Genomic DNA, 26,482 nt, shown 5'->3' with positions numbered 1-26,482 from the left:
ATTTCACCAGTTTTTAAAAATTGATTTTAGAGAGAGGGGAGATGGGAGTGTGAGAAAGGTGGATTTGTTTGTTCCACGTATTTGTGCGTTCATTGGTTGGTTCTTGTATGTACCCCGACCGTGGATAGAACCCAAAACCTTCGCACATCAGAACGGCACTCTTAACCAACTGAGCTGCCCATCCAGGGCTTCACAGGACTTCTAGAAGAATATTGATCATGAGAAGAAATTATAAATAACAATGGTTTTAATGTTCTTGTTTGGATAGGTCTTTCTCTTTTAAAAAGAATTTCATCAAGGGCCATGATTCTGAAAACATTGATGCACACAGTGATGTACATCAAATAAGTCAGTCTGGTTCTATTACATTTTTAATCTTAATTTTAATTTATGGAAAACTATGCAAAGAAAGGGCGTGTGTGTGTGTCTGTGCTGCCTCCGCCCTCCACAGGAAACAAGATGCTAAGTGACCAGAGAGCAGGGTCCTGAGGTTCTTACTACTGTTCTTACTTAGTCCATTGTGACCCATTTTCAGAAACTGAGGGGCTGACATATCCAATCTTCCTTGGAAATGCAATAAGGCAGCCCCCCCACCTCAAGTAAATGAAGCTAATAACCCAGTGTTGTATATGGGTAAATGAAAACTGCCTTAATCTAGGAAGCCTTTTGATATGTTTGACTTTCAGTAAGAAAGGCCTGGTAAGGAAAAGGTTCCGAAGAGACGCCATCTAATTTTAAAATAGGAAATAAGAGAAGAAAAGTAAACGTTTAAAGAACAGAAGGCTAGAGAGCAACAGTTTCTTCCAATACTTCGAGAAAAGGAAGGAAGGAAAGGAAGGAAAGTGACTAAATGAAGAACTCATAAAATGGACTTGAAAGCCCTTGAATGTTTAGGGTTAAAGTAAGAGAAGCTTCTGGTATTTTTTTTCTAGATTTAGAAGACCATGTTGCTTCCGTTTTGAGGCAGGGGGCTCATTCACAGAACTCCTTGAGCTCTTAAACCATTGAAAAAGGAATCATACTCATTGCATTCCTTTTAGACACCCCCACCCGTTTTATGAGCACTAATAGGACTCAATTCCTTTTTTTTTTTTTTTTTGATTGAGTTCAGACAGAGGAGAGTGGTAGAAAAACATGAGAGCTGCCTACTGCCCCCCTCCCCTGGGGGACGGAGCCCACAACCCGGGCATGTGCCCTGACCGGGAGGCAAACCTCCATCTCCTGGGTCCTAGGTCGATGCTCAACCGCTGAGCCACACTGCCAGGCAACAAGAGGCACTTCTGCCTCAAGGTTAAGTAGCTCAGCATAGGGACCTAGAATAACTGCATCTCACCACTGCCTCATATCTAGGCTGGCTTCAGCCTTCCTGAAAAGGAAGATCATGACAACCTGTAGCAGGGAAGAGATTCAGACGAAAGAACTCTCAGGTTAAGCTGTGTCAGCGCCTAAACGCACCTTTCCTTCCAGGTAACGTAACCACTAACCAGCTGTCTGCCAACAGAAAGAAGAACAGTGTAATTCCTAGGTAAAGAAAGAAGGTCATCTACTCTCTCAAAACTTGAAAGGTAGTAAAATTCAAAGTGTCTCCTGATTTGAAAATTTTCCAAATCCCGCGTCTTCTTAATTTATTCAGAAAAACAGGGTCTTCCTGCGACCAAACCTGCTTTGCCCGAGGTGGCCACACGGTGACCTGCACATGGAGCGACGCAGTACTTCAAAGCAACATAGGACTGCAGCCGCGAGGTGCTCAGCGCCGGTTAGGGGACGCCTGAAACCCAAAAAGAGAAGTCAGGAATTCCAGGGTGGGGTGTGTCCACATTCCTCAGGAACACAACTGATTCAAGAGTATGTTCATTTGGGACTTGCGAATCAATAAAAATCTATGTTTACATATATTGCAAAGAAGTGAACATTGATTCTTTAAAAAGGTCGAAAACGTTCTCGACTTTGAGAGAAGTGCGGCTTGGACAAAAAATCATCTTAACTGAAAAAAACAGTCATGAATAGAGGCTGAAGGTGTGCACGGGAAGGTGGGGGCGGCGGAGCAAGGGGGAGACTGGCGAGAGCCGAGCGCAGCTCCAGGCGCAGGGCCGTCCCCACGTGGGCCTGCGGCCGCGGTCGCCCTGCCTGCGCCCCTGGGGAGCTCGCGCACAAACCCCGGGGGGCCTGGGGCGGCGAGGCTCCTGGGGAGGGAGAGTGAACGGGAAGGACGCTGTTCTCGGGAGTCCTGGAGCGAGGACGCCGTCCTAACAGAGAAGGCAGTGTTTCCTCCCAGGGCTGCAAGCTTCTCCACCTGTTTCCTCCAGCCCCCACTCAGTCAGTCCCAGCCTCGGGGCACATCGAGCTGGGGTCCACCAGCTGCGGGAGACCCAAGGGCTGCGCAGTCCACCTGCGATCCAGGCAGCGAGTTTTCTTGGTCTTGCCAGTCGTAGGCTCCTGGCCCCACGCGTGTTGCTTGCAGGTCCAACCCCGCCTGACAGCCTCTTTCACCCCTATCTTGCCGCCTTCCGGCCGTGGAGCAGTCAGGGGCTCCAGGACCCTGCGGCCAGATGGTTATCCCCACCCCACCCGCTGAAGGGGTAAGGGGTAGGGCGGGGGGAGGGATGCGGCGGGGTCACGCCCCCCGCCCCGCTGCGTGCGCCCCTGGCGTGGGAAGCGGTGGCAGGGGCTCCCCGGCGCGCCCCGGGCGCACGCTGCTCACGGGGCTCGCGCCCCAGGCCGCCCGTCGGGCCGCGGTTCCCGGAGCGCCCGCTGCCCGCCGCTGGCTCACTCTCCGGCCGGCTGACCAGTCCCCAGCTGGGGTTCAGGATTCCCGCCGCTCCGCTCCCACGACGCCTTCTCCCTCTTTTCCTTCTTTTGCTAACTTTCGCTCCAGTTGGCGACGCTGAGCTTCAGCTTTCATCTCGGAGGTTCCTCCAAGGGAACTGAACGGGGATCCGGACCCGGCAGGAGCCCGGGCGCTCGCAGCCCCTCGCCCACGGGAGACGCCCCCCACAGGGCGGGGCGGGGCGGGGCAGGAGGGCTGAGTCCGCGGCAGCAGCCGCTGGGCGGAGTCCCCTCGGGTTTGGGGGGGGCCCCCTCTCCGGAGGGGCCCCCCACCCCCGCCCGCCCCAGCCCAGCCGGTCCTGCCCTCGGGGCGGCTCGCCAGCGGAGCCGGCGGAGAAGCGGCGGGCGGGCCATGGAGCCCGGGAGACTCCCTAGCGCCGGGGTGGGGGAGGCGGGGAGAGCGCGCGGGCGGAGGCTGGCAGGGGGCGCTGGAGGCAGGCGCCGCGGGTGCGCTCCTGGCGCCCGAGGGGGCTGGAGGCTCTGAAGGAGCAGCAGCCGCCGCGAGCCTCCGGGGCGCGGGCGGCGGGCTGGGGTGCGGCGGCGCGGCCGCCTCGGGGGCGTCGCGGGCCTCGGCCCCTTTGTTCTCGCGCCCCCTCGCCGCCCACTCCCCGGCTGCGCAGCGCCGCGGCTCCTCCCGCCGAGGCGGCGGGGCTGCGCGCCGGGCGGGCGGGGGCGGGGAGCGCCCGCGCGGGCCGGGGGCGATGGCGAAGCTGCGGGTGGCCTACGAGTACACGGAAGCCGAGGACAAGAGCATCCGGCTCGGCTTGTTCCTCATCATCTCGGGCGTCGTGCTGCTCTTCATCTTCGGCTTCTGCTGGCTCAGCCCCGCGCTGCAGGACCTGCAAGCCACGGCGGCCAACTGCACGGTGCTGTCGGTGCAGCAGCCGGGCGAGGTGTTCGAGTGCACCTTCAGCTGCGGCGCCGACTGCCGGGGCACCGCGCAGTACCCCTGCGTGCAGGTCTACGTGAACAACTCCGAGTCCAACGCCAGGGCGCTGCTGCACAGCGACGAGCACCAGCTCCTCACCAACCCCAAGGTAAGGCGCCGGGGCTGAGGTTTAGGGGAGCTCGGCGGGGGGCCCGCGCGGCTGGGCTGCGAGTCCGCTCGAGTTACCAGGAGGCGGCGAGGCGTCGGAGGCTGCGCTCCAAGCAGCAGGAAGAACTTGGGGAGCCCCGGGCGGGCCCTGCAGGTGGGTTTGCGCGCGGTGGCCGGGCTGCCCTGAAGCTTTCTTGACACACTCCTGTCGCCTGGCCTCGGATTCGGGGACCAGCGCGTGCAGGATGGGCTTTGGAGAAACGCGAGGAGCCGAAAGTTAACTTTTCCTCTGAGGGAGCCAGTGGGGAGCGGGGATCCGCCTGCTCCGGTCCAGGTCCGAGCTCCCCCGGGCTGCGTCTGGAGCTCGCCTCGCAAAGTCGAGGGGCGTCTTTGATCCCCTGGAAAGGTGTTAGAGGGTCCCTTGCCTTTTAAGTCTAGGCAAAGATTTTTAACTTGGGGTCCAGAGGTGAACTTTGGAGGTCGACAAGCGATGTAGAATCTAATGTGAAATTCTGCCTCGGTCCTTCGCGGACAGAGGACTCAAAAGTTTTCATGAAATAGATTCCCAGAAAGGTCTCGAGGAAGCCTAGAGACTCTGCGTGTCTGGGGACAACTGGAAGCCATTTGGAGAACAGTAAAATTTACTGAAAATAGAAAACCCTGGGTGAAATGCACCCAATATTCCTTTCCTGGCAACTTCTTTCGTTCTCACAAGCAAAAAAAGAAAAAAAAACCTGGTTAGGACTCAAGGGATGGAGAACAGAGAATGGAAGACGTAGAAAACTGTTCCCGGTGGAGGAAAAAACTTATAAAAAGCAGTGTCCTCAGTCGGTGAGCTAATTGAGCTTTGTAGTACACCTGCTTCTGCAAGAAGGATTTTCTTTTTTCTTCCCTTGGTCTTTTTTACTATTCTTGCTGCTTGACTGTCAAAGTGAAGGTGTGTGTCTTCCTTAAGGCCACTGACACTTTCCCTCTGTGGGGGCTGTGCTAGCACATCAAGGAGGAAAACAGTCCAGGAGGGAATACATCTTGTGTACATGGGAAAACTTTGTTAAATGTGATACAATATAAATATATCAATCCAAAAGAAAAAAGACTATATTAGTGTCTTTAAAGTATTTAACATAAGCTTACCATTCCTCTATAGCAAAATTTGGTCTTGTGTTCTCAACAGTAAATTCTTGAATTTGGGAAATTTTTAAAAAGGAGTTCCTTATTAAAAAAAAAAAAGATGACCCTTCTTTAAAAAGATGCTCCTGCTGACAAATGTATATTCATTTACCGTAAAAATGAATAGACAGTGAGTGTAGACGTACAGAATTTAGAGTATAATGTTCAGAGTCTTGAGGAAACAATAATTTTTCAAAGACAAATGTCAGTTAATCTGCTTAATGCTCAGGAGTTTCAAAAGAAATAGGGTTTTAGAAACATCACCCTTTTAAAAAACATTTAACCGTTAAAATAAAAGAAAGGTGCCAAGCAGTAATAGTCATTTAGAAATTATATGGTAGTGTATCATTTAGGAGGCGTTAAAATTGGTGAAACATTGCTGATTAGTTTAAGATAGTGGTTTAGTCACTAATAAATTACATGCACATATATGAATAAATGGCTAATATCTAATCAAGACATTGAAAAGTTAGAATTTACTTCAAAGAGACTGCTTCCCAATTTCCATGCAGTTTTGAAGGATCTGGCAGAAAAAGTAAATTGGGATAATTAGGACCTAGGTTTTTAAATCATTTGGAAGTAGTCATCATGCTTTATGTAATACTACAATTTTCTCTATCTCTTTTTGTTACAAATAATTTGTTTTCTTCCAGTGCTAGTTCAGATCCTAGCAACCATTGTTTTGAAGAAATATCTGAACAAAATAACACGGCATAAAGTAAAGTTATTCAAGAAATGACAGAACTGGAGAACGATCTATTTCTGTTACAGAAAATAATGAACAACATCCCAGTTAATTTAGTCAAGGTTTCCTCAGCCAAAGCAGTATATATCTCTCTATCCAAATTGTGATTGCTCTGTAGCATTTATAGAACGTAAGTTTGTTCTTTTATAGTCACCTTTCTACTTTGGGGCAATTAAATGCTCAATTTGGAAATTCTCGTAAGCAGTTAGTGATGGAAAAATTCAACGTCACTGAAATGTTGTGCCAGAGTCCAGTAAATAAGCAGAATGTTTCCACAGTGCCCTTGCTGTTAGGCACGAGCCATTGCTCATTCCCTTGCGTTTGGGCTGCCCACGTCCTTGTTCTGCCTCGTCTTACCACTTTCCCGAGGGCCTGTGCCCCACACAGTCCCTGCATCGGGAATGTCGGGGCTCCCTACAGCGCCATGGATCCGAACCCCCCGACCTTCTCTTCTTCATGACCCACCGCCACAGGAAGCCATGTAGGACATTGCTTCTTAGAAAACAGAGGACAGGGACTGTCCCCCCTCTTTTGAGTTTGCCATCTTAATCACAGTAAAAGGCAGGGAAAGGGGAATATATTGCAAATATATAACTTCTTAAGCCCATAGACTACTAAAGAAGAAAGTGTGAATAAATTTGACTTTTGACTAATAATTTCTTTAAAATATTTTCAAGTCCTCTTCACTGATTTATGTTTCGAATCATATTCTTATTATCTAAAGTAATTGCTGTATCCAGTCATGTAATATAGTATTCAAGGCAGCTAGTTATACACAGGGCAATGATCTGCTCTGTGAATTAATTCTCGTAAAATCTAAATTTGGGATCAGCTTCCGCTTGCTCCTGTTCCATTGCTGCATTATTTCTTTGTGACTTGTGTGTGCTAAGGACTTTGATTCTTAACTGCAACTGTGCATTAGAATCACTGGGGAACTTTAAAAAGAAATTCTCAGTGAGTCCAGCCCTCAGAGATTCAGACTTGGTCTTGGATGGGCCTGGGCATTAATGTTTTTTAAACAGTTCTGGAAGTGATTTCAATGTGTAGACAGAGTCAAAGCCACTGGCTTAGAAAAAGTGCTGAACTATTTTGCAAGAAAAGTAAAACAAGAACCAAAAGGATTCATCATGATTAATGTTTGTGGTTTTAGGTCAAAAGATATTACTGATGCTACTGAATAAATATAGAAAGTTGGATAAAAGGAGGGACTCAAGGAAATTCTGAAGACAAGAAAAAAGTCATTTAAAATTACAGTTGAGCTGTGAACAACACAGGTTCGAAATTCATGGGTCCACTTATACATGGATTCTTTTTTTCAATAAATACAGTAAATGTATTTTTTCTTCCTTATGATTTTTTAAATATTTTATTTTCTCTAGCTCACTTTCTTGCAAGAATACAGTATATAATACATATAACATACAAAGTATGTGTTAATCAACTGTTTATGTTACTGGTAAGGCTTCCAGTCAACAGTAGGCTATTAGTAAAGTTTAGGGGGAGTCAAAGTTGTAGATGGATTTTTGACTGTATGGAGTGTTGATGCCCCTAAACCCATGTTGTTCAAGGATCAACTGTAGTGTGGAAATGATCATTTTAAATTGTTTAAGTATAAATGAAATGAACTTATGCAGTTCCACACATTTGCTTTGGCATCAGTATATACATGGTATGGCAAAGAAAGGGTGGATTTTTAAAACCGGCTTCTTAATATGTGGAACAAGAGAGAATGGGTGATTAGAAGCTATATGTTTTATTTTTGTTTAAAGTTTTTTTCTTTCTCTGATATGAAAGATGTAGAAACAAAGGACAAAAGTCTATCTGAGAAATCAGTATTGTGAAAGTGAGAGAAATGCATTGATGAGAAGGAAAACAGGTGGAATTAGAAGGGGCTTCAAGCTTTAAGTACATCCACTGAAGCTGGATGTCCCTAACTACAGGGCATTGCAGTTTGCAGGCACCTTCTTGGGATTCTTCACGTCCATACGAGTGTGTCCCGCACTCCCCACCACATATACTCCCTGGGTAGACAGTGTGTTCTGATAGGGTTCATTTCTGAACTCAGTCCTTGAAGTAAATGTTCAATGTGATACACTCTCTGCTCTATGGAAGCCCCTCTTATCAAAACTAAGTGATAAAAGGCTAAGCTGAATTGTGATGACTTCTCTACTGTCTATTTCTCCACGACAAAGTGACTTACTGTAGTTTTTTCTCTGGTGATTATATTAAGTAACTTTTGGTAAGTATGTGAAATTCAGTTCTAAGGCATCTATTCTATATGGCCAAAGAAATGGGCAAGAAGCAGGAGGACATACAAAGATGAGTTTAATCATTTAACAAATATTTATTAAATGCCTACTCTGTGCTGTGCATGCTTCTAGGTTCTGACACTAGAGCAGAGGTCAATATAAAGCCTCTGTCCTCATGAAGTTTACGTTTTAGTGGAGCGTGACAGATAAGAATTAGATTTATAATGTAATGTCACGTAATAATATGTGTGTAAAGAAAATTCAAGCAGTGTAGGGCTATAGACAACAATGGAAGAAACAAAGGGTTGCTGCTTTGCATAGAATAGTCAGGGAAAGTGGCTCTGATGGAGTGACATTGGCACAGGTACACAAATAACTTGAGGGGATGAGCAGAATTCTAAAGGACTTAGAGGAATGAATCATGTGGCTCTCCAAAGGACAAGTTCCATAGGCTGAGGGAACAGCAAGTACAAAGGCCCTGAGGCAAGTGACTGCCAGGCAAAGGAACACTGAGGTAGGACAACCGTGAGCAAAGTGGAAGACAGTGTGGGATGAGATTATGGCCTTACAGAATATGATGGTAAACAAACATTAAGCAGGACTGAGATATTATCAGACTTAGGCTCTTAAAAAATGTAAATGGTTCCTCTGGCTGCTGAGTTGAGAACAGAATGTGTGTGTGTGCAGGCATGCTCGCTTGTGCAAGGTAAGAAGTGCAACAGGGAGGCAAGATTGGCAACAGGGAGTCCAGTAGCACAGGGAGAAGATGATGATGATTTAAATTGGGGGGGTAGCATTGGTAAAGTTCACTAATGGACTAGATGTAAGGAATGAAGGAAAGGGAAGTTGAAGATGGCTCCAAGGTTCGTAATAAGCACAACTGGGTGAAGGGAGGTGATTTTACTAGATGGGAAAACTAGAGGAGAGTTTTGGAGGAGCATGGTTGAAAAGCAAGTGTTCCGTTTTAGATATGCCTAATATACATACACGTGAGGATGAATTCGTGAGTTTCCACCCTCTTGAAATCACTACATAACAGAGGAGAAAAGAACACAAGTAACTTACGAAGGCAAAATGTCAAGTTCTACAGGGAGGTACAAACAATGTCATATGAACATCTAGAGAGGAAAGGTTAGGGGTAAAGCTTCATGGAGAGTGAAACATTTGCCATGATTTTGAGAATGAATAGAATTTTTATCTTGGGAGGAAAGATGGGGAGGTATGACAAGAACATCAAGGAAGAGAAAATGCCAAGAGTAAAGCTGTGGGGCTCTGTGAGTATTTTGGGGATTCAGCAGATAGACTGGTGTGGCTGGAACTCAGGGCACAAAGAACAGAGTTTTGGGGATAAGGCAGGAGAGTAAATTAAGGTCAATAGTGTAGAAGTCCTTGATAGCCAGGATGGATTTGGTGGATGCTGGGAGGCCATGGTAAGAAGAAGAATGCTCCCCTGCCCCCTGTCCGAGATATCTACATCCTAATTCCCAGAAACTGAATATCTTACATTATGTGGCAGAGGGGATTAAGGTTGCAGATAGAGTTGAGGTTGCTAATCAGTTGACGTTAAATTATACTGGTGGGCCCAGTATAATCACAAGGGTCCTTAAATGAGTTAGAGAAGAGACGTGAAATTTGAGAAAGACTCACCCAGCCGTTGATAGCTTTGAATACAGAAGGGGAGGAGACCATGAGCCAAGGAATGCTGGCGGCATCCTTTTCTAAGGAAGCAAGAAAAGTCAAGGAAATGCATTCTCCCTTAGAGTCCCCAGAAAAGAATGCAGTCCAGCTGCTGTTGATTTTAGCTCAGTGAGACCCACTTCTGAATTCTGACCTCCAGAATCGTAAAATAATAAATCTGTGTTGTTTTAAGCAGCAGTAGGAAATTAATAGAGAAGCCAAGGAAGATTTTGAGTGACCAATATGATTAGATATTTAAAGAAACAATCTGGTCTGCAGGTTACTGGGATCTTCCTGTCTGAGATTACTTATCATGATCCATTTCTGACCTCCATTTATGGATGTCATCTATGAAGGTCTCAATTTGTAAGAGCCCCACAAATTATGTGTTTAAAACACTAACCAGACACTTTTTACTTTTACAAAAGAGATTTGTGATGTTATAATATATTTTAGTTAAAGGTGGGGAAAATGCACAAACTTGCCTCAGTGTTATAAAGCTTTTTATAAGTTTTTGATACATTTTGCTTATTTAAAATGTTTTTTGCACTCATTTATGAATGAGGATGTTAAGTTTTATTTACCTTGGGTTTAAATTTTTTTTGTGTGTAGCAGAATTTCATATTCACTTGAGTTTCTAGATAAATAGTACATTTATATTACAGTTACCATAATTATTCAGTAAAATACTGAGCAGAATGGTTTTTAATATTACATATGTTTCTAACTATTTCTTATGTTGTGATTTAGGTATTCCCTAGGACACTAATGAATGTGTAAAAATTTGTGCTTTTGATTTGTAGTGATTTCTTCTTCTTTTCTTTTAAAGTAACTATTGTTATAAATTGAAAACCATGTGTTTATTAAATTATTTAATTTGTGACCATAATTGTAAATAAACTAATTCAAATACATTCATTTATGTTATTGCTTTGTTGAGTAGCAGAATACAGCACATTAGTCCTAGAAGGTCTGTGTATTGATGCAAGTGTGAAGGCATATCCATTCATCTAATTCTTCTGAACCATTTGCCTAACTGATTCAGTGGACCAAATGGAACTTAAACCTTTATGTGATGTCCACTCTACTAGTTATAATGTAACTATATTACAGCAGCATATATTGATGTTGTATCTCAGAGAAAATTAAATCTTAAATCCTAGAAGTTTAATCCAATTTCTCTTTTGTAATAAATATATTTATATAATTGTTTACATCAGGACAACATTATTTTTAAATTGTTCTTGAGAACAGAAAAACCAGACAACAGTACTGCTTAGTGAAAGCTAAATCCTTGATTCTGATCATAATCACCTTATTTTTCTCTATTTCAAGGATAAAAATGGCAATAGAATTCATCTTTATCTCTCCAAAACCTGCTTCTATTCTGGAATCTTTAGTTTGTGTCAATAAGACCATCATTCTCTGATATTAATACGTTTTAAAAATTTTCCCTGCCACTGTCTTAGTCAAGGCCATTATTGTTTGCTTTAATTATTACACTATCTTTTCACTGATCTTCTTATATCTAGTCCATTTCTTCCTCCAAGCCAGTGGTTCTCAAAGTGTGGTCACTGGACCAGCAGCATCGGCATCATCTGTGAACTTGTTAGAAATGCACATTCTCAAGTCCCATCTTAGACCCACTAAATCAGAAACTCCACTCCATTTTCTGATTTAGAAGTTCTGTTTTAGAGTTCACAAATATAAACAGTAAAAGCATATAATTACCAAGGTAATACATGGGGGAAATGACATAATATAAAGCAAGCAGTCCAAAAAAGAGAAAAAGGATTGTGGACAAGTAGAACAAATAAAAAATACTGATAAAATAGATTTAACCCAAAATTTCTAAGTAATTATATTAAATGTAAATGGACTATTCCATTTAAAAGACAGAGATTGAAGACTGGAAAATCGCAGACAAACCCAAATATATGTTGTTTTCAAGAGTTGCACATAAAACAAGGACACATAAAGGTTGAAAGTAAAAGATGGGAAAGTACATACCATACAAATGTTATCAAAAAAATACATAAAAATGAAAGAAAGGTGGAGTACCTGTGTTATATGAAACACAATAAAGTCTGAGGTAAAAAATGGGTTATTAAAGATAAAAAGGGATATTTCATAATTATTAAAAAGTTAACTCAACAGAATGTAACAATTTTATATTGGGATGTACCTAAAAACATAACCTCAAAATACATAAAAACAAAAAAATTAAAGCAACTCAAAGGAGAAGTCTTACCATGATGAGAGATTTTAGCACACTTCTGTTTGAGACTGATACTCAACCAGACAAAAGTAGTATCAGTACATATCTAACAGATTTGAATAACATTTAACAACTAACCCAATTGACATATATAAAATAGTGTATTCAGTAGCGACAGGGTGCATGTTATTTCAAGTGCCCAAGTAACATTTACCAAAAATGATTAGTTTTTTTCCAAGATGATGGCAGATTGATTGGAAGCTACACTGACACTCTCCCAGGACCAAACTGGAATTACAACTAAAATATAGAAAAACCATCCTGAATAGTCAACTGCAACTGAAGACCAGTTGGAGGGCACCCTCATAACTACAGACGAAAAGTGGAGACCACATAGAGACTGGTAAGAAGTATGGAAGCATGAGAGGGCTGACTGGGCCCTCCACAGGCAGCAGCTGAAGGTCCAGAGGCATATCTCAGCTGTGGGGGGGGGGGGGGGTTCCCCACTGAGGACTCTGGGGCCTAAACCCCAGGCTGGGCTTCCCAGCCAAGAGCACCAGCACTGAGAAAACTACCCACATAACATCTGGCTGTGAAAAGAGGTGGGGTTTCTGTCTGCCAGGGAGAGATGGCTGGAAATGCAGGCACCCTCCTAAAGAGCCAAGACACAAAATTTCTTGTGCAGCCACTCACCTTGGGCTCTGGCAGAAGGAGGGCAGAGTGGACTGGAGCTGTGTGAGGAGAATGTAGGGTTGTAGGCTCTGGTGATAGAGCTCAGAGGGCACCCCTCTGGATTCCTGTGCTGAGTCATTCCCCCTTACGGCAGAGGCAGACATTTACCTTCCAAGCAGCTTTTGCCTGAAGGGGAAGCATTTGCCCCACCCTATTGGAAAACCTCTCGCCCTATCCCGTGGAGTTTCTACAGCCTGAGGCTTGTTAAGAGACTATAACAATCAGCTGCCATACACTGTGAAGTTACTACAGCCTGAGGCTCATTAAGAGAATCAGATTAATGAGCCTGCAGGCAGAGGCAGAACTCAGAGAGCTTTGAGTCTTTGCCTGATCTGTTGCTGGACCCAGTCCTTGGAAAAGCAGACTTTGGTATGCATCTTGGTCTTGTCCAAACACACCCAGCCCTAGTAGAGGGGACCTCAAGCCGAGGTGGTTGATAGATCCAAACAGGGGACTCAAGGCCAGTCACAAACAGCATCTGACATTGGCCTGCACCAGAGACTCTCCAAAAAGACTGAGAGTCCTAGCAGGCCTACCTAATACATAGAAACAAACCCAATAGGCAGCCAAAGTGGGGAGACAAAAAAGCCCCAAATGAAAGAACGAGAATTTTCTTGAGATGAAGAGCTAAGTGAAACAGAGATAAGCAATCAATCAGATACAGAATTCAGAATATTGATTGTAAAGATGCTCAACAGCATGAGAAAAGATACAGAAACTATGAAAAATGATTTGTCAGAAACGAAGAATAACAGTAGAAATAAAGAATACATTGGAAGGAATAAACAGCAGATTAGAGGAAGCTGATGATTAGATCAGCGAATTAGAAGACAGAGTAGAAAAAATCAATCAGAGATCCAAAAAGAAAAAATCAATAAAAAACCATACAGAAGGACAGTCTAAGGGAGCTGTGGGACAACATGAAATGTAACAATATTCACATCATAGGAGAACCAGAGGAGGTCAAAAGTAAGCGAGGATTAGAGAACCTGTTTGAAGAAATAATGGCAGAAGACTTCCCTAACCTGGTGAAGGAAAATGCCATACAAGTTCAGGAGGCACAAGCAAGAAGAATCCAAAGAGGCCCACACCCAGATAAATCATAATTAAATTGCTAAAAATTCAAGACAAAGAAAGGCTCTTAAAGGCAGCAAGAGAAAAGCAACCTGTTACCTACAAAGGAGCTCCCATAAGGCTGTCAGGTGACTTCTCATCAAAACTCTACAGGCCAGAAGGGAATGGCATGAAGTATTCAAGGTAATGCAAAACAAGGATCTGAAACCAAGACTATCTAGCAAGATCATCATTTAAGATAGATGGTGAAATAAAGAGCTTCCCAGACAAAAAAAGGAGTTTATCACCACCAAACCAGCATTGCAGGAAATGTTAAAGGGACTGCTGTAATTAGAAGTAGAAATAGAGAAATATAGGCATAAAGAATTAAAATGGCTGAGTGGATAAGTAAACATGACCCAAACATATGCTGTCGACAGGAGACCCACCTCAGAACAAAAGACACACAGAATGAAAGTGAAGGAATGGGAAAAATTTTCTATACATAATGCTAAAGGGATCAATCAAACAAGAGGATGTAACCCTGATAAACATATATGCACTTAATATAGTAGTACCTAAATTTATAAAAAAAAAAACTTCTGGAGGACTTTAAAGGTGAGATCAACAGCAATACAGTCATACAAGGGGACTTGAACACTGACTTCACTGGACAGGTGACTTCACTGGATAGATCTTCCAGACAAAAAACCAACAAGGAAACAGTGACCCTAAATGACACACTAGATCAGATGGATTTAATTGACATTTACAGAACATTCTACCCAAAAAGCTGCAGAATATACATTCTTCTCAAGTGCACATGGGACATTCTCAAGATAGACCACATGCTAGGACACAAAACAAGTCCCTACAAGTTCAAGAAGATTGAAGTCATATGAAGCATCTTCTCAGACCACAATGGCATGAAATTAGAAATCAACTACAATAAAACACAAAAACATTCAAATACATGGAGGCTAAACAGCATGTTTTTAAACAATGAATGGGTTACCAAAGAGATCAAGGAAGAAATAATAAACTTCCTGGAAACAAATGAAAATGAACACACAACAACCCCAAATCTATGGGACACAATGAAAGCAATCCTGAGAAGGAAGTTCATAGCACTACAGGCCTACCTCAAAACAACAACAACAAAACCTTCTAATAGATTCTCTAACCCTACCACTTAAAGTCTTAGAAAGAGAACAACAAGAAAAGTTCAGAGTAAACAGAAGGAAGGAAATAATGAAGATCAGAGCAGAAATAAATGACATAGGGACTAAAAAAACAATACAGAAGATCAGTGAATCCAAGAGCTGGTTCTTTGAAAAGATAAACAAGACTGATGAACCTTTAGCCAGACTCATCAAAAAACACAGAGAGAGGACCCAAATAAACAAAATCAGAAAGGAAAGAGGTGAAGTAACAAGTGACACCACAGAAATACAAAGGATTGTAAGAAAATACTATGAACAACTAACTATACGCCACTAAGCTGGACAACCAGGATGAATGGACAAATTCCTAGAAAAATACAACCTTCCAAAACTCAATCAGGAAGAGTCAGAAAACCTGAATAGTCCAATAACTGCTGATGAAGTTGAAGCAGTAATCAAAAAACTCCCAGCAGTAATCAAAAAACTCCCAGCACACAAAACCCTGGTCTGGACGGCTTCACAAAGGTTTTATCAAACATTGAAAGAAGAACTGACACCTATCCTCCTCAAACTATTCCAAAAAATCCAAGAGGAAGGAACACTTCCAAGCTCTTTTTACGAGGCCAGCATTAGCCTAATTCCAAAACCAGATAAAGACACTACAACAAAAGAGAATTACATGCCAATATCCCTGATGAACATAGATGCTAAAATCCTAAATAAAATATTAACAAATCAGATTCAACAATATATTAAAAAGATCATACACCATCACCAAGTGGGATTTATTCCAGGGATGCAAGGCTGGTACAATATTTGCAAATCAATAAACATGATACATCACATAAACAAGTTGAAAGACATGATCAAAACAAAACAAAAATCACATGATCATATCAATAGCTGCAGAAACAGCATTTGACAAAACCCAACACCCATTTTTGATAAAAACTCTCAGCAAAGTGGGAATAGAGGGACCGTACCTTAACATAAAGGCCATATATGACAGACCTACAGCCAACATCATACTCACTGGGCAAAAACTAAAAGCATTTCCCCAAAGAACAGGAACAAGATAGGGGTGTCCACTTTCACCACTCTTATTCAATATAGTTCTGGAAGTCCTAGCCACAGTGATCAGACAAGAAGAAAACATAAAAGGCATCCAAACTGTAAAGAAGGAGGTAAAACTGGCATTATTTCCAGATGACATGATATTGTACATAGAAAATCCTAAAGACTCCACCAAAAAACTACTAGATTTAATAAATGAATTCAGCAAGGTAGCAGGATACAAAATTAACACCCAGAAATCAATGGCATTTTTATACACCAATAATGTACCCTCAGAAAGAGAAACTAAAAAAACAATCACACTTACCATTGCAAAAAAAATTTAAGATACTTAGGAATAAACTTAACCAAGGAGGTAAATGACCTATACTCGGAAAACTGCAGGACATTGCAAAAAGAGATAGAGGAAGATAAAAACAAGTGGAAAAATATACTGTGTTCATGGATTGGAAGAATTAACATCATTAAAATGTCCTTACCACCCAAAACAATCTATAAATTCAATGCAATCCCTATTAAAATACCAACAGCATATTTCAAAGATCTAGAACAAACACAAAAATTGATATGGAACCAAAAAAGACCTGGAATAGCCATGGCAATCTTGAGAAAGAAGAATAAAGTTGGAAAGATCACAATACCAGATACCAAGTTATACTACAAAACCACTTTAATCAAAACAGCCTGGCACAAGAACAGACATATAGATCAGTGGAACAGAACAGAGAACCCAGAAATTGACCCACGCCATTACTCTCAATTAATATTTGACAAAGGAGGCAAGAACATACAATGGAGTAATGACAGCCTCTTTAATAAATGGTGTTAGGAAAATTGGACAGTTACATGCAAAAAAATGAAACTAGACCACCAACTTACACTATACACAAAAATAGACTCAGAATGGATAAAAGACTTAAATGTAAGATGTGAAACCATAAAAATCCTAGAGGAAAACATAGGCAGAAAATCTCAGACATGTCTATAGCAATATGTTTGCCAATACATCTCCTAGAGCGAAAGAAACAAAGGAGAAAACAAACAAATGGGACTATATCAAAATAAAAAGCTTCTGCACAGCAAAAGAAACCATCAACAAAATGAAAAGGAGACCCACTGTATGGGAGAACATATTTGCCAACAACACCTCTTATAATGGGTTAATATCCAAAATATGTAAGGAACTGAACTCACACAACTTAACAAAAGGAAGACAGACAATCTAATTAAATGGGCAAAGGACCTAAATAGATACTTCTCCAAAGAGAACATACACATGGCCCAGAGACATATGAAAAAATTCTCAAAGTTACTAATCATCAGAGAGATGCAAATTAAAACCACAATGAGGTATCACTTAACACCTGTCAGAATGGCTCCATCAACAAATCAGTGAACTACAAGTGTGGAGAAAAGGCAACCCTGGTACACTGCTGGTGGGAATGCAGACTGGTGCAGCCACTCTGGAAAACAGTATGGAGGTTCCTCAAAAAATTTAAAATGGAACTGCCATTTGACCCAGTGATCCCACTTCTAGGAATATATCCTAAGAAACCGGAAACACCAATCAGAAAGAACTTATACACCCCTACATTTATAGCAGTGCAATTTACAATAGCTAAGATCTGGAAACAGCCCAAGTACCCATCAGTAGATGAGTGGATAAAAGAACTGTGGTACATTTACACCATGGAATACTCTGCAGCTGTAAAAAAGAAGGATCTCTTACCCTTTGGGACAGTATGGATGGACCTGGAGAATATTACGCTATGCAAAATAAGCCAGTCAGAAAAAGACAAATATCACATGATGTCACTCGTATGTGGAATCTAATGAACAAAATAAACTGATGAACAAAACTAGGTCCAGAGACATAGAAGCATGGAACAGACTGAGGGATCTCAGAGGGAAGGTAGGGGTGGGGGAGTGGGTGGGAAGAGATTAATCAAAGAACTTACAGGCTTATATGCATAACCTATGGATAACAGACAATAGTATGGGGAAGCCCTGGGGGTGGGGTGGATGTGGGGTGGAGGGGATCAATGGAGGGAAATAAAGGGGACATCTGTAATACTTTCAACAATAAAGATAAATTTAAAAAAAGAGAGAGATCATACTCCGGGCTGTAAAGCAAACCTCAACAAATTTCAAAGGAGTAAAATAATAATTATATCCTCAGTGAAATTAAAATAGAAATTATTAAATTTTACAGACAAGATACAGGAAATTCATCAGGGAAAGAATTAACTTATAAATAAGTGATGCTTGAACAATTAGCTCTACATAAAAAAGAAATAAAATTTGATACTTACTTTGCACCCACAACAGTAAATTTCAAATGGAATAAAACCTAAATGTGAAACAAAAACTATAGTGCGGCTGGTGTGCTCAGCGGTTGAGCATTGCCCTAGGATCCAGGAGATCTCCGTTCGATTCCCGGTCAGGGCACATGCCCAGGGTTTCAGGCTCGATCCTCAGTGGGGGGCGTGCAGGAGGCAGCCAATCAATGACTCTCTCATCATTGATGTTTCTATCCTTCTCCCTTCCTCTCTGTGAAATCAATAAAGATACATTTTTAAAACAACTAAAATTTTAGGAGATAGCATATCTTTATGAGATATGCTTAAGAAATATTTTCTTAAATGAGGCTTAAAAGAACAAATCATAACAGGAAAAGATTGATACATTTGAACACATTAAAATAACAATTTCCATATGACTGAAATTATTGTAAACAATGTCTTTGCTTTTGGTATCATGGCAACAGCATAAGTCGGGAAGTGTTTCTTATTCTTCCTTACACCATGATCGAAAGGGATTTATTCCAGGAATGGAACGTTGGTTCAAATGCTAAAATCAATCAATGTAATACACCATTTTAATAGAATAAAAGACAAAAATCACATTCTGCTCCTAGGTATATACCCAAGAGAAATGAAAACAGATGTCCACACAAAAACCTGTATACTACTACTCATAGCAGCATCATTCATAATTACCAAAAAATAGAAACAGCTCAAATGTCCACCAACTTGTGAATGGATGTATCAATGTGCTATACCCATCCAAGGAATATTATTTGACTAGAAGAAGGAATGAAGTGTTGATCCGTGCTATAACATATATATTTTTTAAAACATTAAAATTGAAAGAAAAATGATAAATTTGGAAAAATATTTGCACCATGGTAGAGAAATGATTCAAAACTTAGCATGAAAGACAGTAATAAATAACCATCTCTTCTAGGTTTGATGATTAATGTTATGTGCCAACTTGACTGTGCTAAAGGGTGCCCAGAGAGCTGGCAAAACACTATTTCTGGGTGTGTCTGTTAGAGTGTTTCTGGAAGAGATTAGCGTTTGTATCTGTAGACTAAGTAGAGGAAGCCCACCCTTACCAATGGGAGTGGGCACCATCCAGTGTGTTGAGAACCTGAATAGAACCAAAAGACAGAGGAAGGGCAGATTCACTCTCTGCTTGAGTCGTAAATGACATTGGCACTCTTGGTTCTTGGTCCTTTGGACTCGCACTAGGATTTACATAATTGGCCCCCCTGGTTCTCAGGCCTTCAGACTCACACAGAGTCAGGCCTTCAGACTCACACAGAGTCACACCGCCAGTTCTCCTGGGCCTTCATCTTGCAGAGAGCAGATCATGGGACTTCTTAGCTCCCATTATTTCGGGAGCCAGTTCCTCACAATAAATCTCTGTATGTCTGTTTATATCTTATGAGTTGTTTTTCTGGAGAACCCTGACTAGGCAAAGCATGAACAGGCAGTTCAATGAAGAATTAAAACTGACTAGACACGTGATAAATATGTGTAATCGCACTAATACCCAAAGAAATATTAATCAATATAATATTGAAATATTTTCCTGCCTATCAAGTGACATTTATTACATTGGTAAGGACTTGAGGTCATGGGCAGTCTTCATGCACTGCTGGTGGGAACAATTGGAAATACATACCAAAATCCAGAAAAATACATATATTACTTTCCTCGGGCTGCTGTAATCAAGTAATCAATAACTGGTGGCTTAAAGTAACAGAAATTTGTACTTTTACGGTTCCAAAGGAGAGAAGTCTAAAATCAACACGTCAGTGGGGCCATTCTCCTCATGAAGGCTCTAGAAAAAAATCCTTGCCTCTTTTGGGTAGATCCCCAAAAGGGGTTGCTGGGTCATATGGTAACTCTATTCTTAATTTTTTGAGGAGCCTCTATACTCTTTTCAATAGTGGCTTCCAGGTTATTTCTCCAGTAAAGATGGCTTACTTTTGTAATGAGAGAAAACCCAGAAATGTCACTTTAAAATAAATGCTCTTTTGAACACATGGGAAAAGACTAAATAATACAGCTTAGGGGATCAGTGTGCTGGAGTTGAAGCTGCCTCCTTGAGAGAAGCATAGTGTGTTGTATACCCGTCTCACCCAGCCAGTTTATGGCACCACAGCATTGAGGGAACGGAAAACCTCTTCTGTCCTTCCAGGGACTGGCTTCGGGTTCGCTAATGGCCAGGGCAGAGCTGCACACAGCGGGCATTTAGAGGCCGCCTGGTGTCATGGAAAAGGCTGTGGTGCCTACCTGAAGCCACATGTGCACCTGTAAGCCAGTCACTTAACCTCTTGATTCTTAGCTTCTTCACAGACTGAGGATTATAGACAATATATAAAGTTCCAAGAAGGTATTATTGATAAATACTTGTGAGCAAATAAACCTTGGCATTTGCATTTGTAGTTACTGAGGCGCCGAGTAGGGAACGTTTCACAGGTGAGCAAAGAGGTCAGGGACTTTGTCATAAACTCTATTTGTAATATTGAGGCAACAGCATAATTTCTGATATCTCGGTATCTCCAACTCTCCGTTTCTTAATCTTCAAAGCTGGTGTGAAAATATCTACTTGTACAAATTGCTACAGCGTGCATTATGTTAAAGTACCTGTAGAATCATTAATTCAACAGATGTTTACCAAGTATCTGCATGTGGCAGGCGCTGCTCTAGGTCCTGGGGGTGCAGGGGTGAAGAAATCCTGCTGGGTTGGAGCTTTCTTCTGGCACAGTCGGCAGAGGACTTTACTCAGAGCTGTGGTGGCTGCACGTGGCTGCTTAGACTTGAGATGGCGTCACCTCCTCGATCCCCTGAGCTCTGCTTCAACCAGCTTTATCTCCCATGTCTGTGTAATATACTGAATACCCGTTTTCCGGTTAATGTTGAACACTTTGACCTTCAGTGGTTTTGTTTTTAATATGTTTTTATTGATTTCAGAGAGAGCAAGTGAGAGGGAGAGAGAGAGATAGAAACATCTATGATGAGTCTCCTCACTGCCTCCTGCACGCCCCCTACTGGAGATCGAGCCTGCAACCTGGGCATGTGCTCTGACCTTCAGTGTTTTTTAACTGATGTTTATTTTATTTTGCAGAGCAGCTGGGTGGAAAATTAACAACACTAAGTTAAGGCATTAAAATATTGCAGAGCTCCAAAATTCCCACTGGAGATACGCTGAGCATTTTCGAGGAGTGAAGGGTTGTTTGTTTGTTTCAGAAAGATAGGTCAGATGTGAATCCTCAGCAAGTTTAGTTACTGGAGAAATGCTCTTCAAAAACACACACTTAGAAATAAGAATGAGGAAATACAGGAAAAGTGAAAATAAATTCGAATGATTACTTTGATCAATACTATGCCAATAAATTTGAAACCATAGGATGATATGGTGATTCTATAGGATAATATAAACTTCCAAACTAAAACAACCTATAGAGAATTTTTTAAAAATAGACCAATTACCATAGAGGAAATGGAGAAAGTCTTCAATAGAACTACTATTGGGACTCCTCTGTCTCAATGCCTTTTGCCACTGATAGGCAAATGTTTTTAACTATTTTTCATTTTTTCCCCCTAGTATTTACCTCTGTGTTTTTGAACAGTAGGCTCCCCGATTTGTATCTTTTAGATACAATTGTCAGCCCTTGATGGAATATGAGGATTTAACTTTCTTACAACATCCCATTCCACCCCATTTTTACTCCCTTCATCCTTTAAATTGGGGCTATCATAATTTTTGGCTAAATTAATATTGAGTGCTTAACCTATCTTAACTATGTGAAGTGTTGTTAATTTCTGTAATATTTTATTTTTCTTGACCTAATAATGATCCCCTTTCCATATTTTATTTTCCTATGTGCTTTTCTGAAATTCTCCCACAGAACTGTAAAACTCCTTTGTACACTGTTTTTCCTGTGGTTACTCATAATAAGTAACAGTTTTGTTCCACTTTTTTCTCTTTAAAAAAAAATTTCCTGGGACACTCCTTCTGGACTCCTTCAGCCTACTGCCCCAACTGAACTGGCTGCATCTAGGCCTTCTGTGTCTCTCTCCTCTAGGTTACTGTTTCCTTGACCCCATGTCTTCCACTTTCTTGGTTTATACCTTTGTTTTGGTGGAGTATGTTCTCAAGTAGCGTCCTGAGAAAGGGTGCATGGGAAGTACAACTTCGGTTTTATGTATTTATTAGAGTTCTGTTTCTGAGAACAGAAACACACTCTAATCATTTTAATCAAACTGCAACTTATTATTAGCCAGTGCCCATAAATCAGTACAAGTCTGTCCTCCAACATCATTCCTTACAAGAAAAACAGTCAGAAATTCTGTTCAAAGTTATGTTCGCTGAGCTCAGTTTTTTTCATCTGCCAATATTGGTCATAGGCTTCAAGTACCCCCTAGCACACTGTGACATTAACTTAGGGCAGTTCTCCACTTTTCCCTGACCCTATGAACCTCCATTCTGAGCACAGTCATACTTAGGGTCACCAGGGATTAGGGTTAGCACAGAGCCAGTATTCAGTAACACTCTAAATGCCTGCCCTTTCCTCAGTGCACAGTTACTCCGGTAAATGTCTACATGTTGTCTTGGGAAACGTTAGAAGATTTTCAGTAGGCGCTGCTTGTGGTGCTACCACAGGATCTTTCGTCAAGGATAACCCGCCTCCCCTTCATTCACGGAGTTTCAGGCCTGGAGAATTGGATGAGGAGCCCTACCTTACATCACAGTAACTCACTGGACTTTATTTAACCAAACCTCAAGTTTTTTTTTGTTTTTTCCCCCCAGGTATGTAGATCAAGGAGAACCTTAGAAAGCTGTCTACCTTGTCTACCTTTTTAGTCCTTGGGGTGCTATGATTCATTAGCCACTGTCAAAGATCCCTCTGGACCAAATCTTTTTTTATGATGCTCACAAATTGTGTGGGTCAGAAATTCAGCCAGGGTACTATGGAGCAGCTTGTCTTTGCTCCATGGTGTCTGAGGTCCCAGGGGAATACTCGAAGGCTGAAGCCTAGCGTCATCTGACAGCTCATTTACTCACATGTTAGGCAGGTGATGCCTTCTGTTGACTGGAGGGCTCAGCTCCTCTGCACACAGGCCCTTCCATGTGGTCTCTGCACAGGCTGGATTGGGCTTTCTCAGAGGATAATGGCCCGAGTCCAAGGGCAAGCATTCCCAAGAGAGAGATGCAAGCACGAACTATGGCACCTTTTCTGATTTAGCCTTGGAAGTCACACGTTGTTACTTCCTCTGTAATCTCAGGCTCACCCAGGTTCTGGCGAAGGGAAGATAACCCCATACCCCTAAATAGAGAAGTGTCGATATCACATGGTAAGAGCATGTGAAATGGGATAAATATTAGTGCAGCCACATTTGGAAAATACATTCTGCCACAAATAGGAAGCATCAGTTTTTCATCATCACCACCTAATCAATCCTGGTTCTAGGGGACTATCATGGACAGAGCTTATTGGTCTCCTTCATGCAGAAAGGGTAGTTGTAATATTTCATTAAATATGTATACATATGCACACACATTGGATTTGTGTATCTTACACTACACAATACAATACACAAATACTGTCACCAATGAGGCGTATCTGAATGCATGCATGAGCACAAACTTTTATTTTATTTCAGTGTTCTATATGGTTATAAGAGGACTGGCCATCTCCTCAAGGATTTTACATTATGATCATAAGCCATTGAGCAAATTTTTACATGTACTGTCATGCTTGTTATAAATAATAACTGTTGAGCTTCTTCCAGAGTAAAACTTCTGCTTTTGGTCTGACTTTTTCTATTTAGAATTGACCTTTACATTTGGCAAGACAGTGTATTTTTATTTTCTAACTCTAAAGTTGAATGAACTATCTTCTTTTGAAAGTGGAATGTCTTTCCAAACTTTTCTCGGCTTTAATAATATCATCAACCATAACAGTCTGCTCAGATCCAGAAGTTTAAGTGATTACTAACTTCCCCCCAAAATGCAGATGTATTATTAACACGTAATAATAAATTATAACTCAAGGAGCATTGGTGGGTGGGTGAAATATTCTACAGGAGGTAGAGAGCAACTTTTCAGAGAAGCAGTAAGGGAGGGAGGACAATTCTGTGAGGAGTAGTTCAGATAATTGGGGCATTCTCCATGACCGTCTCCCATGCACCCCATACTCCAGCACATTGCATGACTCAATCTTTCTGGAACATCCATATACAAAGTCTTCACACATTGCATTTCTTCTTGGAATGTCACCTTCTCAACCTGGTCGTTCACTGAGAAGCAAATTCCACAAAGACACATATCCAAAGTCATCTGTTCTGTGAAGTCTTCTCTCAAAAATCTCAACATTGCAAAGCCAAGTCTTCCTCTTTTGTGACCACAGAGCCCTTTGTGAATATGTTACTATTCCTGCACTCACGCTTCTGGGAAGGGAGGAAGGGAAGGGGTAAGGAGTGAGTGATATCTTTGTTTCCTGTCCAGTACTCAGCCATCAAGAGTTGTTTGTTGTTTAAATGATCATTTCTAAAAATATGTCATGCTAAAGTAGGAGAGCTATTAAAACACAGATTCCTAGTCCTACCGAATCGAACTCTCAGAAGGTGATCTTTCTACGAGCAGTTCACTGGTTTGAGGAGCACACTTTGACAAACATTCTTCTAGGCTTTAAGCACCACTCAGCTCGTGCCCAGCCCAGAAGAGCTCTCAGGACTCATTTTAGCTTCTCCTGGTCATAGTTAGCTTGCTTTTCACATTTTCTAAGCCATTTATTTGACCTTCAAATTCTTCCATGAGATTATTTTCATTTAACTTACAGGTACAGATATACATTCTGGAACCACCTGCCCTAGAACTTAATTTTTTAAAAATATGTTTTTATTGGTTTTTTTAGAGAGAGAGGAAGGAGAGGGATAGAGAGAAACATTGATGAGATAGAAACATCATCGATTGGCTGCCTCCTGCACTCCCCCTACTGGGGATTGAGCTTGTAACCCAGGCATGTGCCCTGACTGGAACTGAACGGTGACCTCATGGTTCCTGGGTCAGTGCTCAACCACTGAGCCATGCCAGGTGGGCTAGAACTTAATTTTTTAGCTCACGTATAATTTTGTAGTGTTTGTTCAATTACCCTACATTTATAAGGGGTGTGTGTGTGTGTGTGTGTGTGTGTGTGTGTGTGCTTATGCTCACAATTAATGAAGTCTTGAGACGTGAAATATTTTAGAGTTTATAAATGGCTCAGTTACACTTTTTATTCCACAGTGCTCTTCTGATTATATGTTTATATTTCCGAAAAGTCATTAAAGATACAAATCGTAGCTGACACAGAGATGTCTTACAGGGGGGATTTTGGATTAAAATATAATTAAACCCATGTTCTAGTAGATAATGTTTTAAGAATTCATTTTCTAACCAAATTTGTTTTGGAAATTATTATTATTTTTTAAAGCTTTCCTTTTTTTTTTTTTAATATATCTTTATTGATTTCAGAGAGAGGAAATGAGAGAGAGAGAGATAGAAACATCAATGATGAGAGTCATTGATCGGCTGCAGCCCGCAACCCGGGCATGTGCCCTGACCGGGAATCGAACCCCGATTGCCTGGATCCTAGGTCGATGCTCAACTGCTGAGCCACGCCCGGCTGGGCTTTTTTGGAAATTATTTAATCAGCTAACCCTATTCTAATATTATGTCTTTCAATACTGCCCTCCCTACCCAAGTGAAAGCAAGAAAGAAACTGGAGAAAAAAGCCAGTTTCCCCATTTCTGTATCTTAGATAATGCCTAACATAGAACCTGTTCCCTGATGTTTAGTTAAATGGATCATGTGTTTTGTGCAGTGTTTTTTTTTGTTTGTTTGTTTTAATGACTCAATAAAGGAATAAAGTGAGTTCTGCCTACTCTGCCCACATGATTGAAATGCAACTCAAAATACACCGATCACACAAAGAACCCACCTGAGAAGAGTTCTATTAAAATACAAATCCATTGTGGTAGGCTGAAAAGCCATGCTATTATACACCTTAATAAACCTTAAAATAAGATAATGGAAAATAAGTAATAACAAGTATGTAATCACATATTCCACAGCAAGTGATGATAGCGTCTTCCCTTCATAAACACACTGAGAGCCTTTATATTAATTAATATGCCCAGAATAGCACCCTTGATCCCATCAACTTTGTTCATGAATGCAAAAGTCATTTCTTTCCCTAAAAGG

At 41.6% G+C, this 26,482-nt stretch overlaps 1 protein-coding gene across 2 annotated transcripts in view; it reads left to right on the top strand.

Moving 5' to 3' along the window:
• The first annotated feature begins 3,251 nt into the window (after nt 1-3,251).
• The window catches only part of KCNMB4 (potassium calcium-activated channel subfamily M regulatory beta subunit 4), a 57,186-nt gene continuing 33,955 nt past the window's right edge, over nt 3,252-26,482 (top strand). The window contains exon 1 of one of the 2 annotated variants that reach the window (XM_081128214.1): nt 3,252-3,863. In XM_081128214.1, the coding sequence (XP_080984340.1) occupies nt 3,528-3,863 (336 nt within the window). In that variant the 5' untranslated portion in view covers nt 3,252-3,527. The remainder of the gene's footprint in view (nt 3,864-26,482) is intronic. The other variant, XM_081128213.1, reaches the window with a different exon arrangement.

The sequence above is a fragment of the Miniopterus schreibersii genome (assembly GCF_964146895.1).
Source record: "Miniopterus schreibersii genome assembly, chromosome: 2".
In the NCBI taxonomy this organism is placed as follows: Eukaryota; Metazoa; Chordata; class Mammalia; order Chiroptera; family Miniopteridae; genus Miniopterus; species Miniopterus schreibersii.
This window is presented reverse-complemented; position numbering and strand designations above follow the sequence as displayed.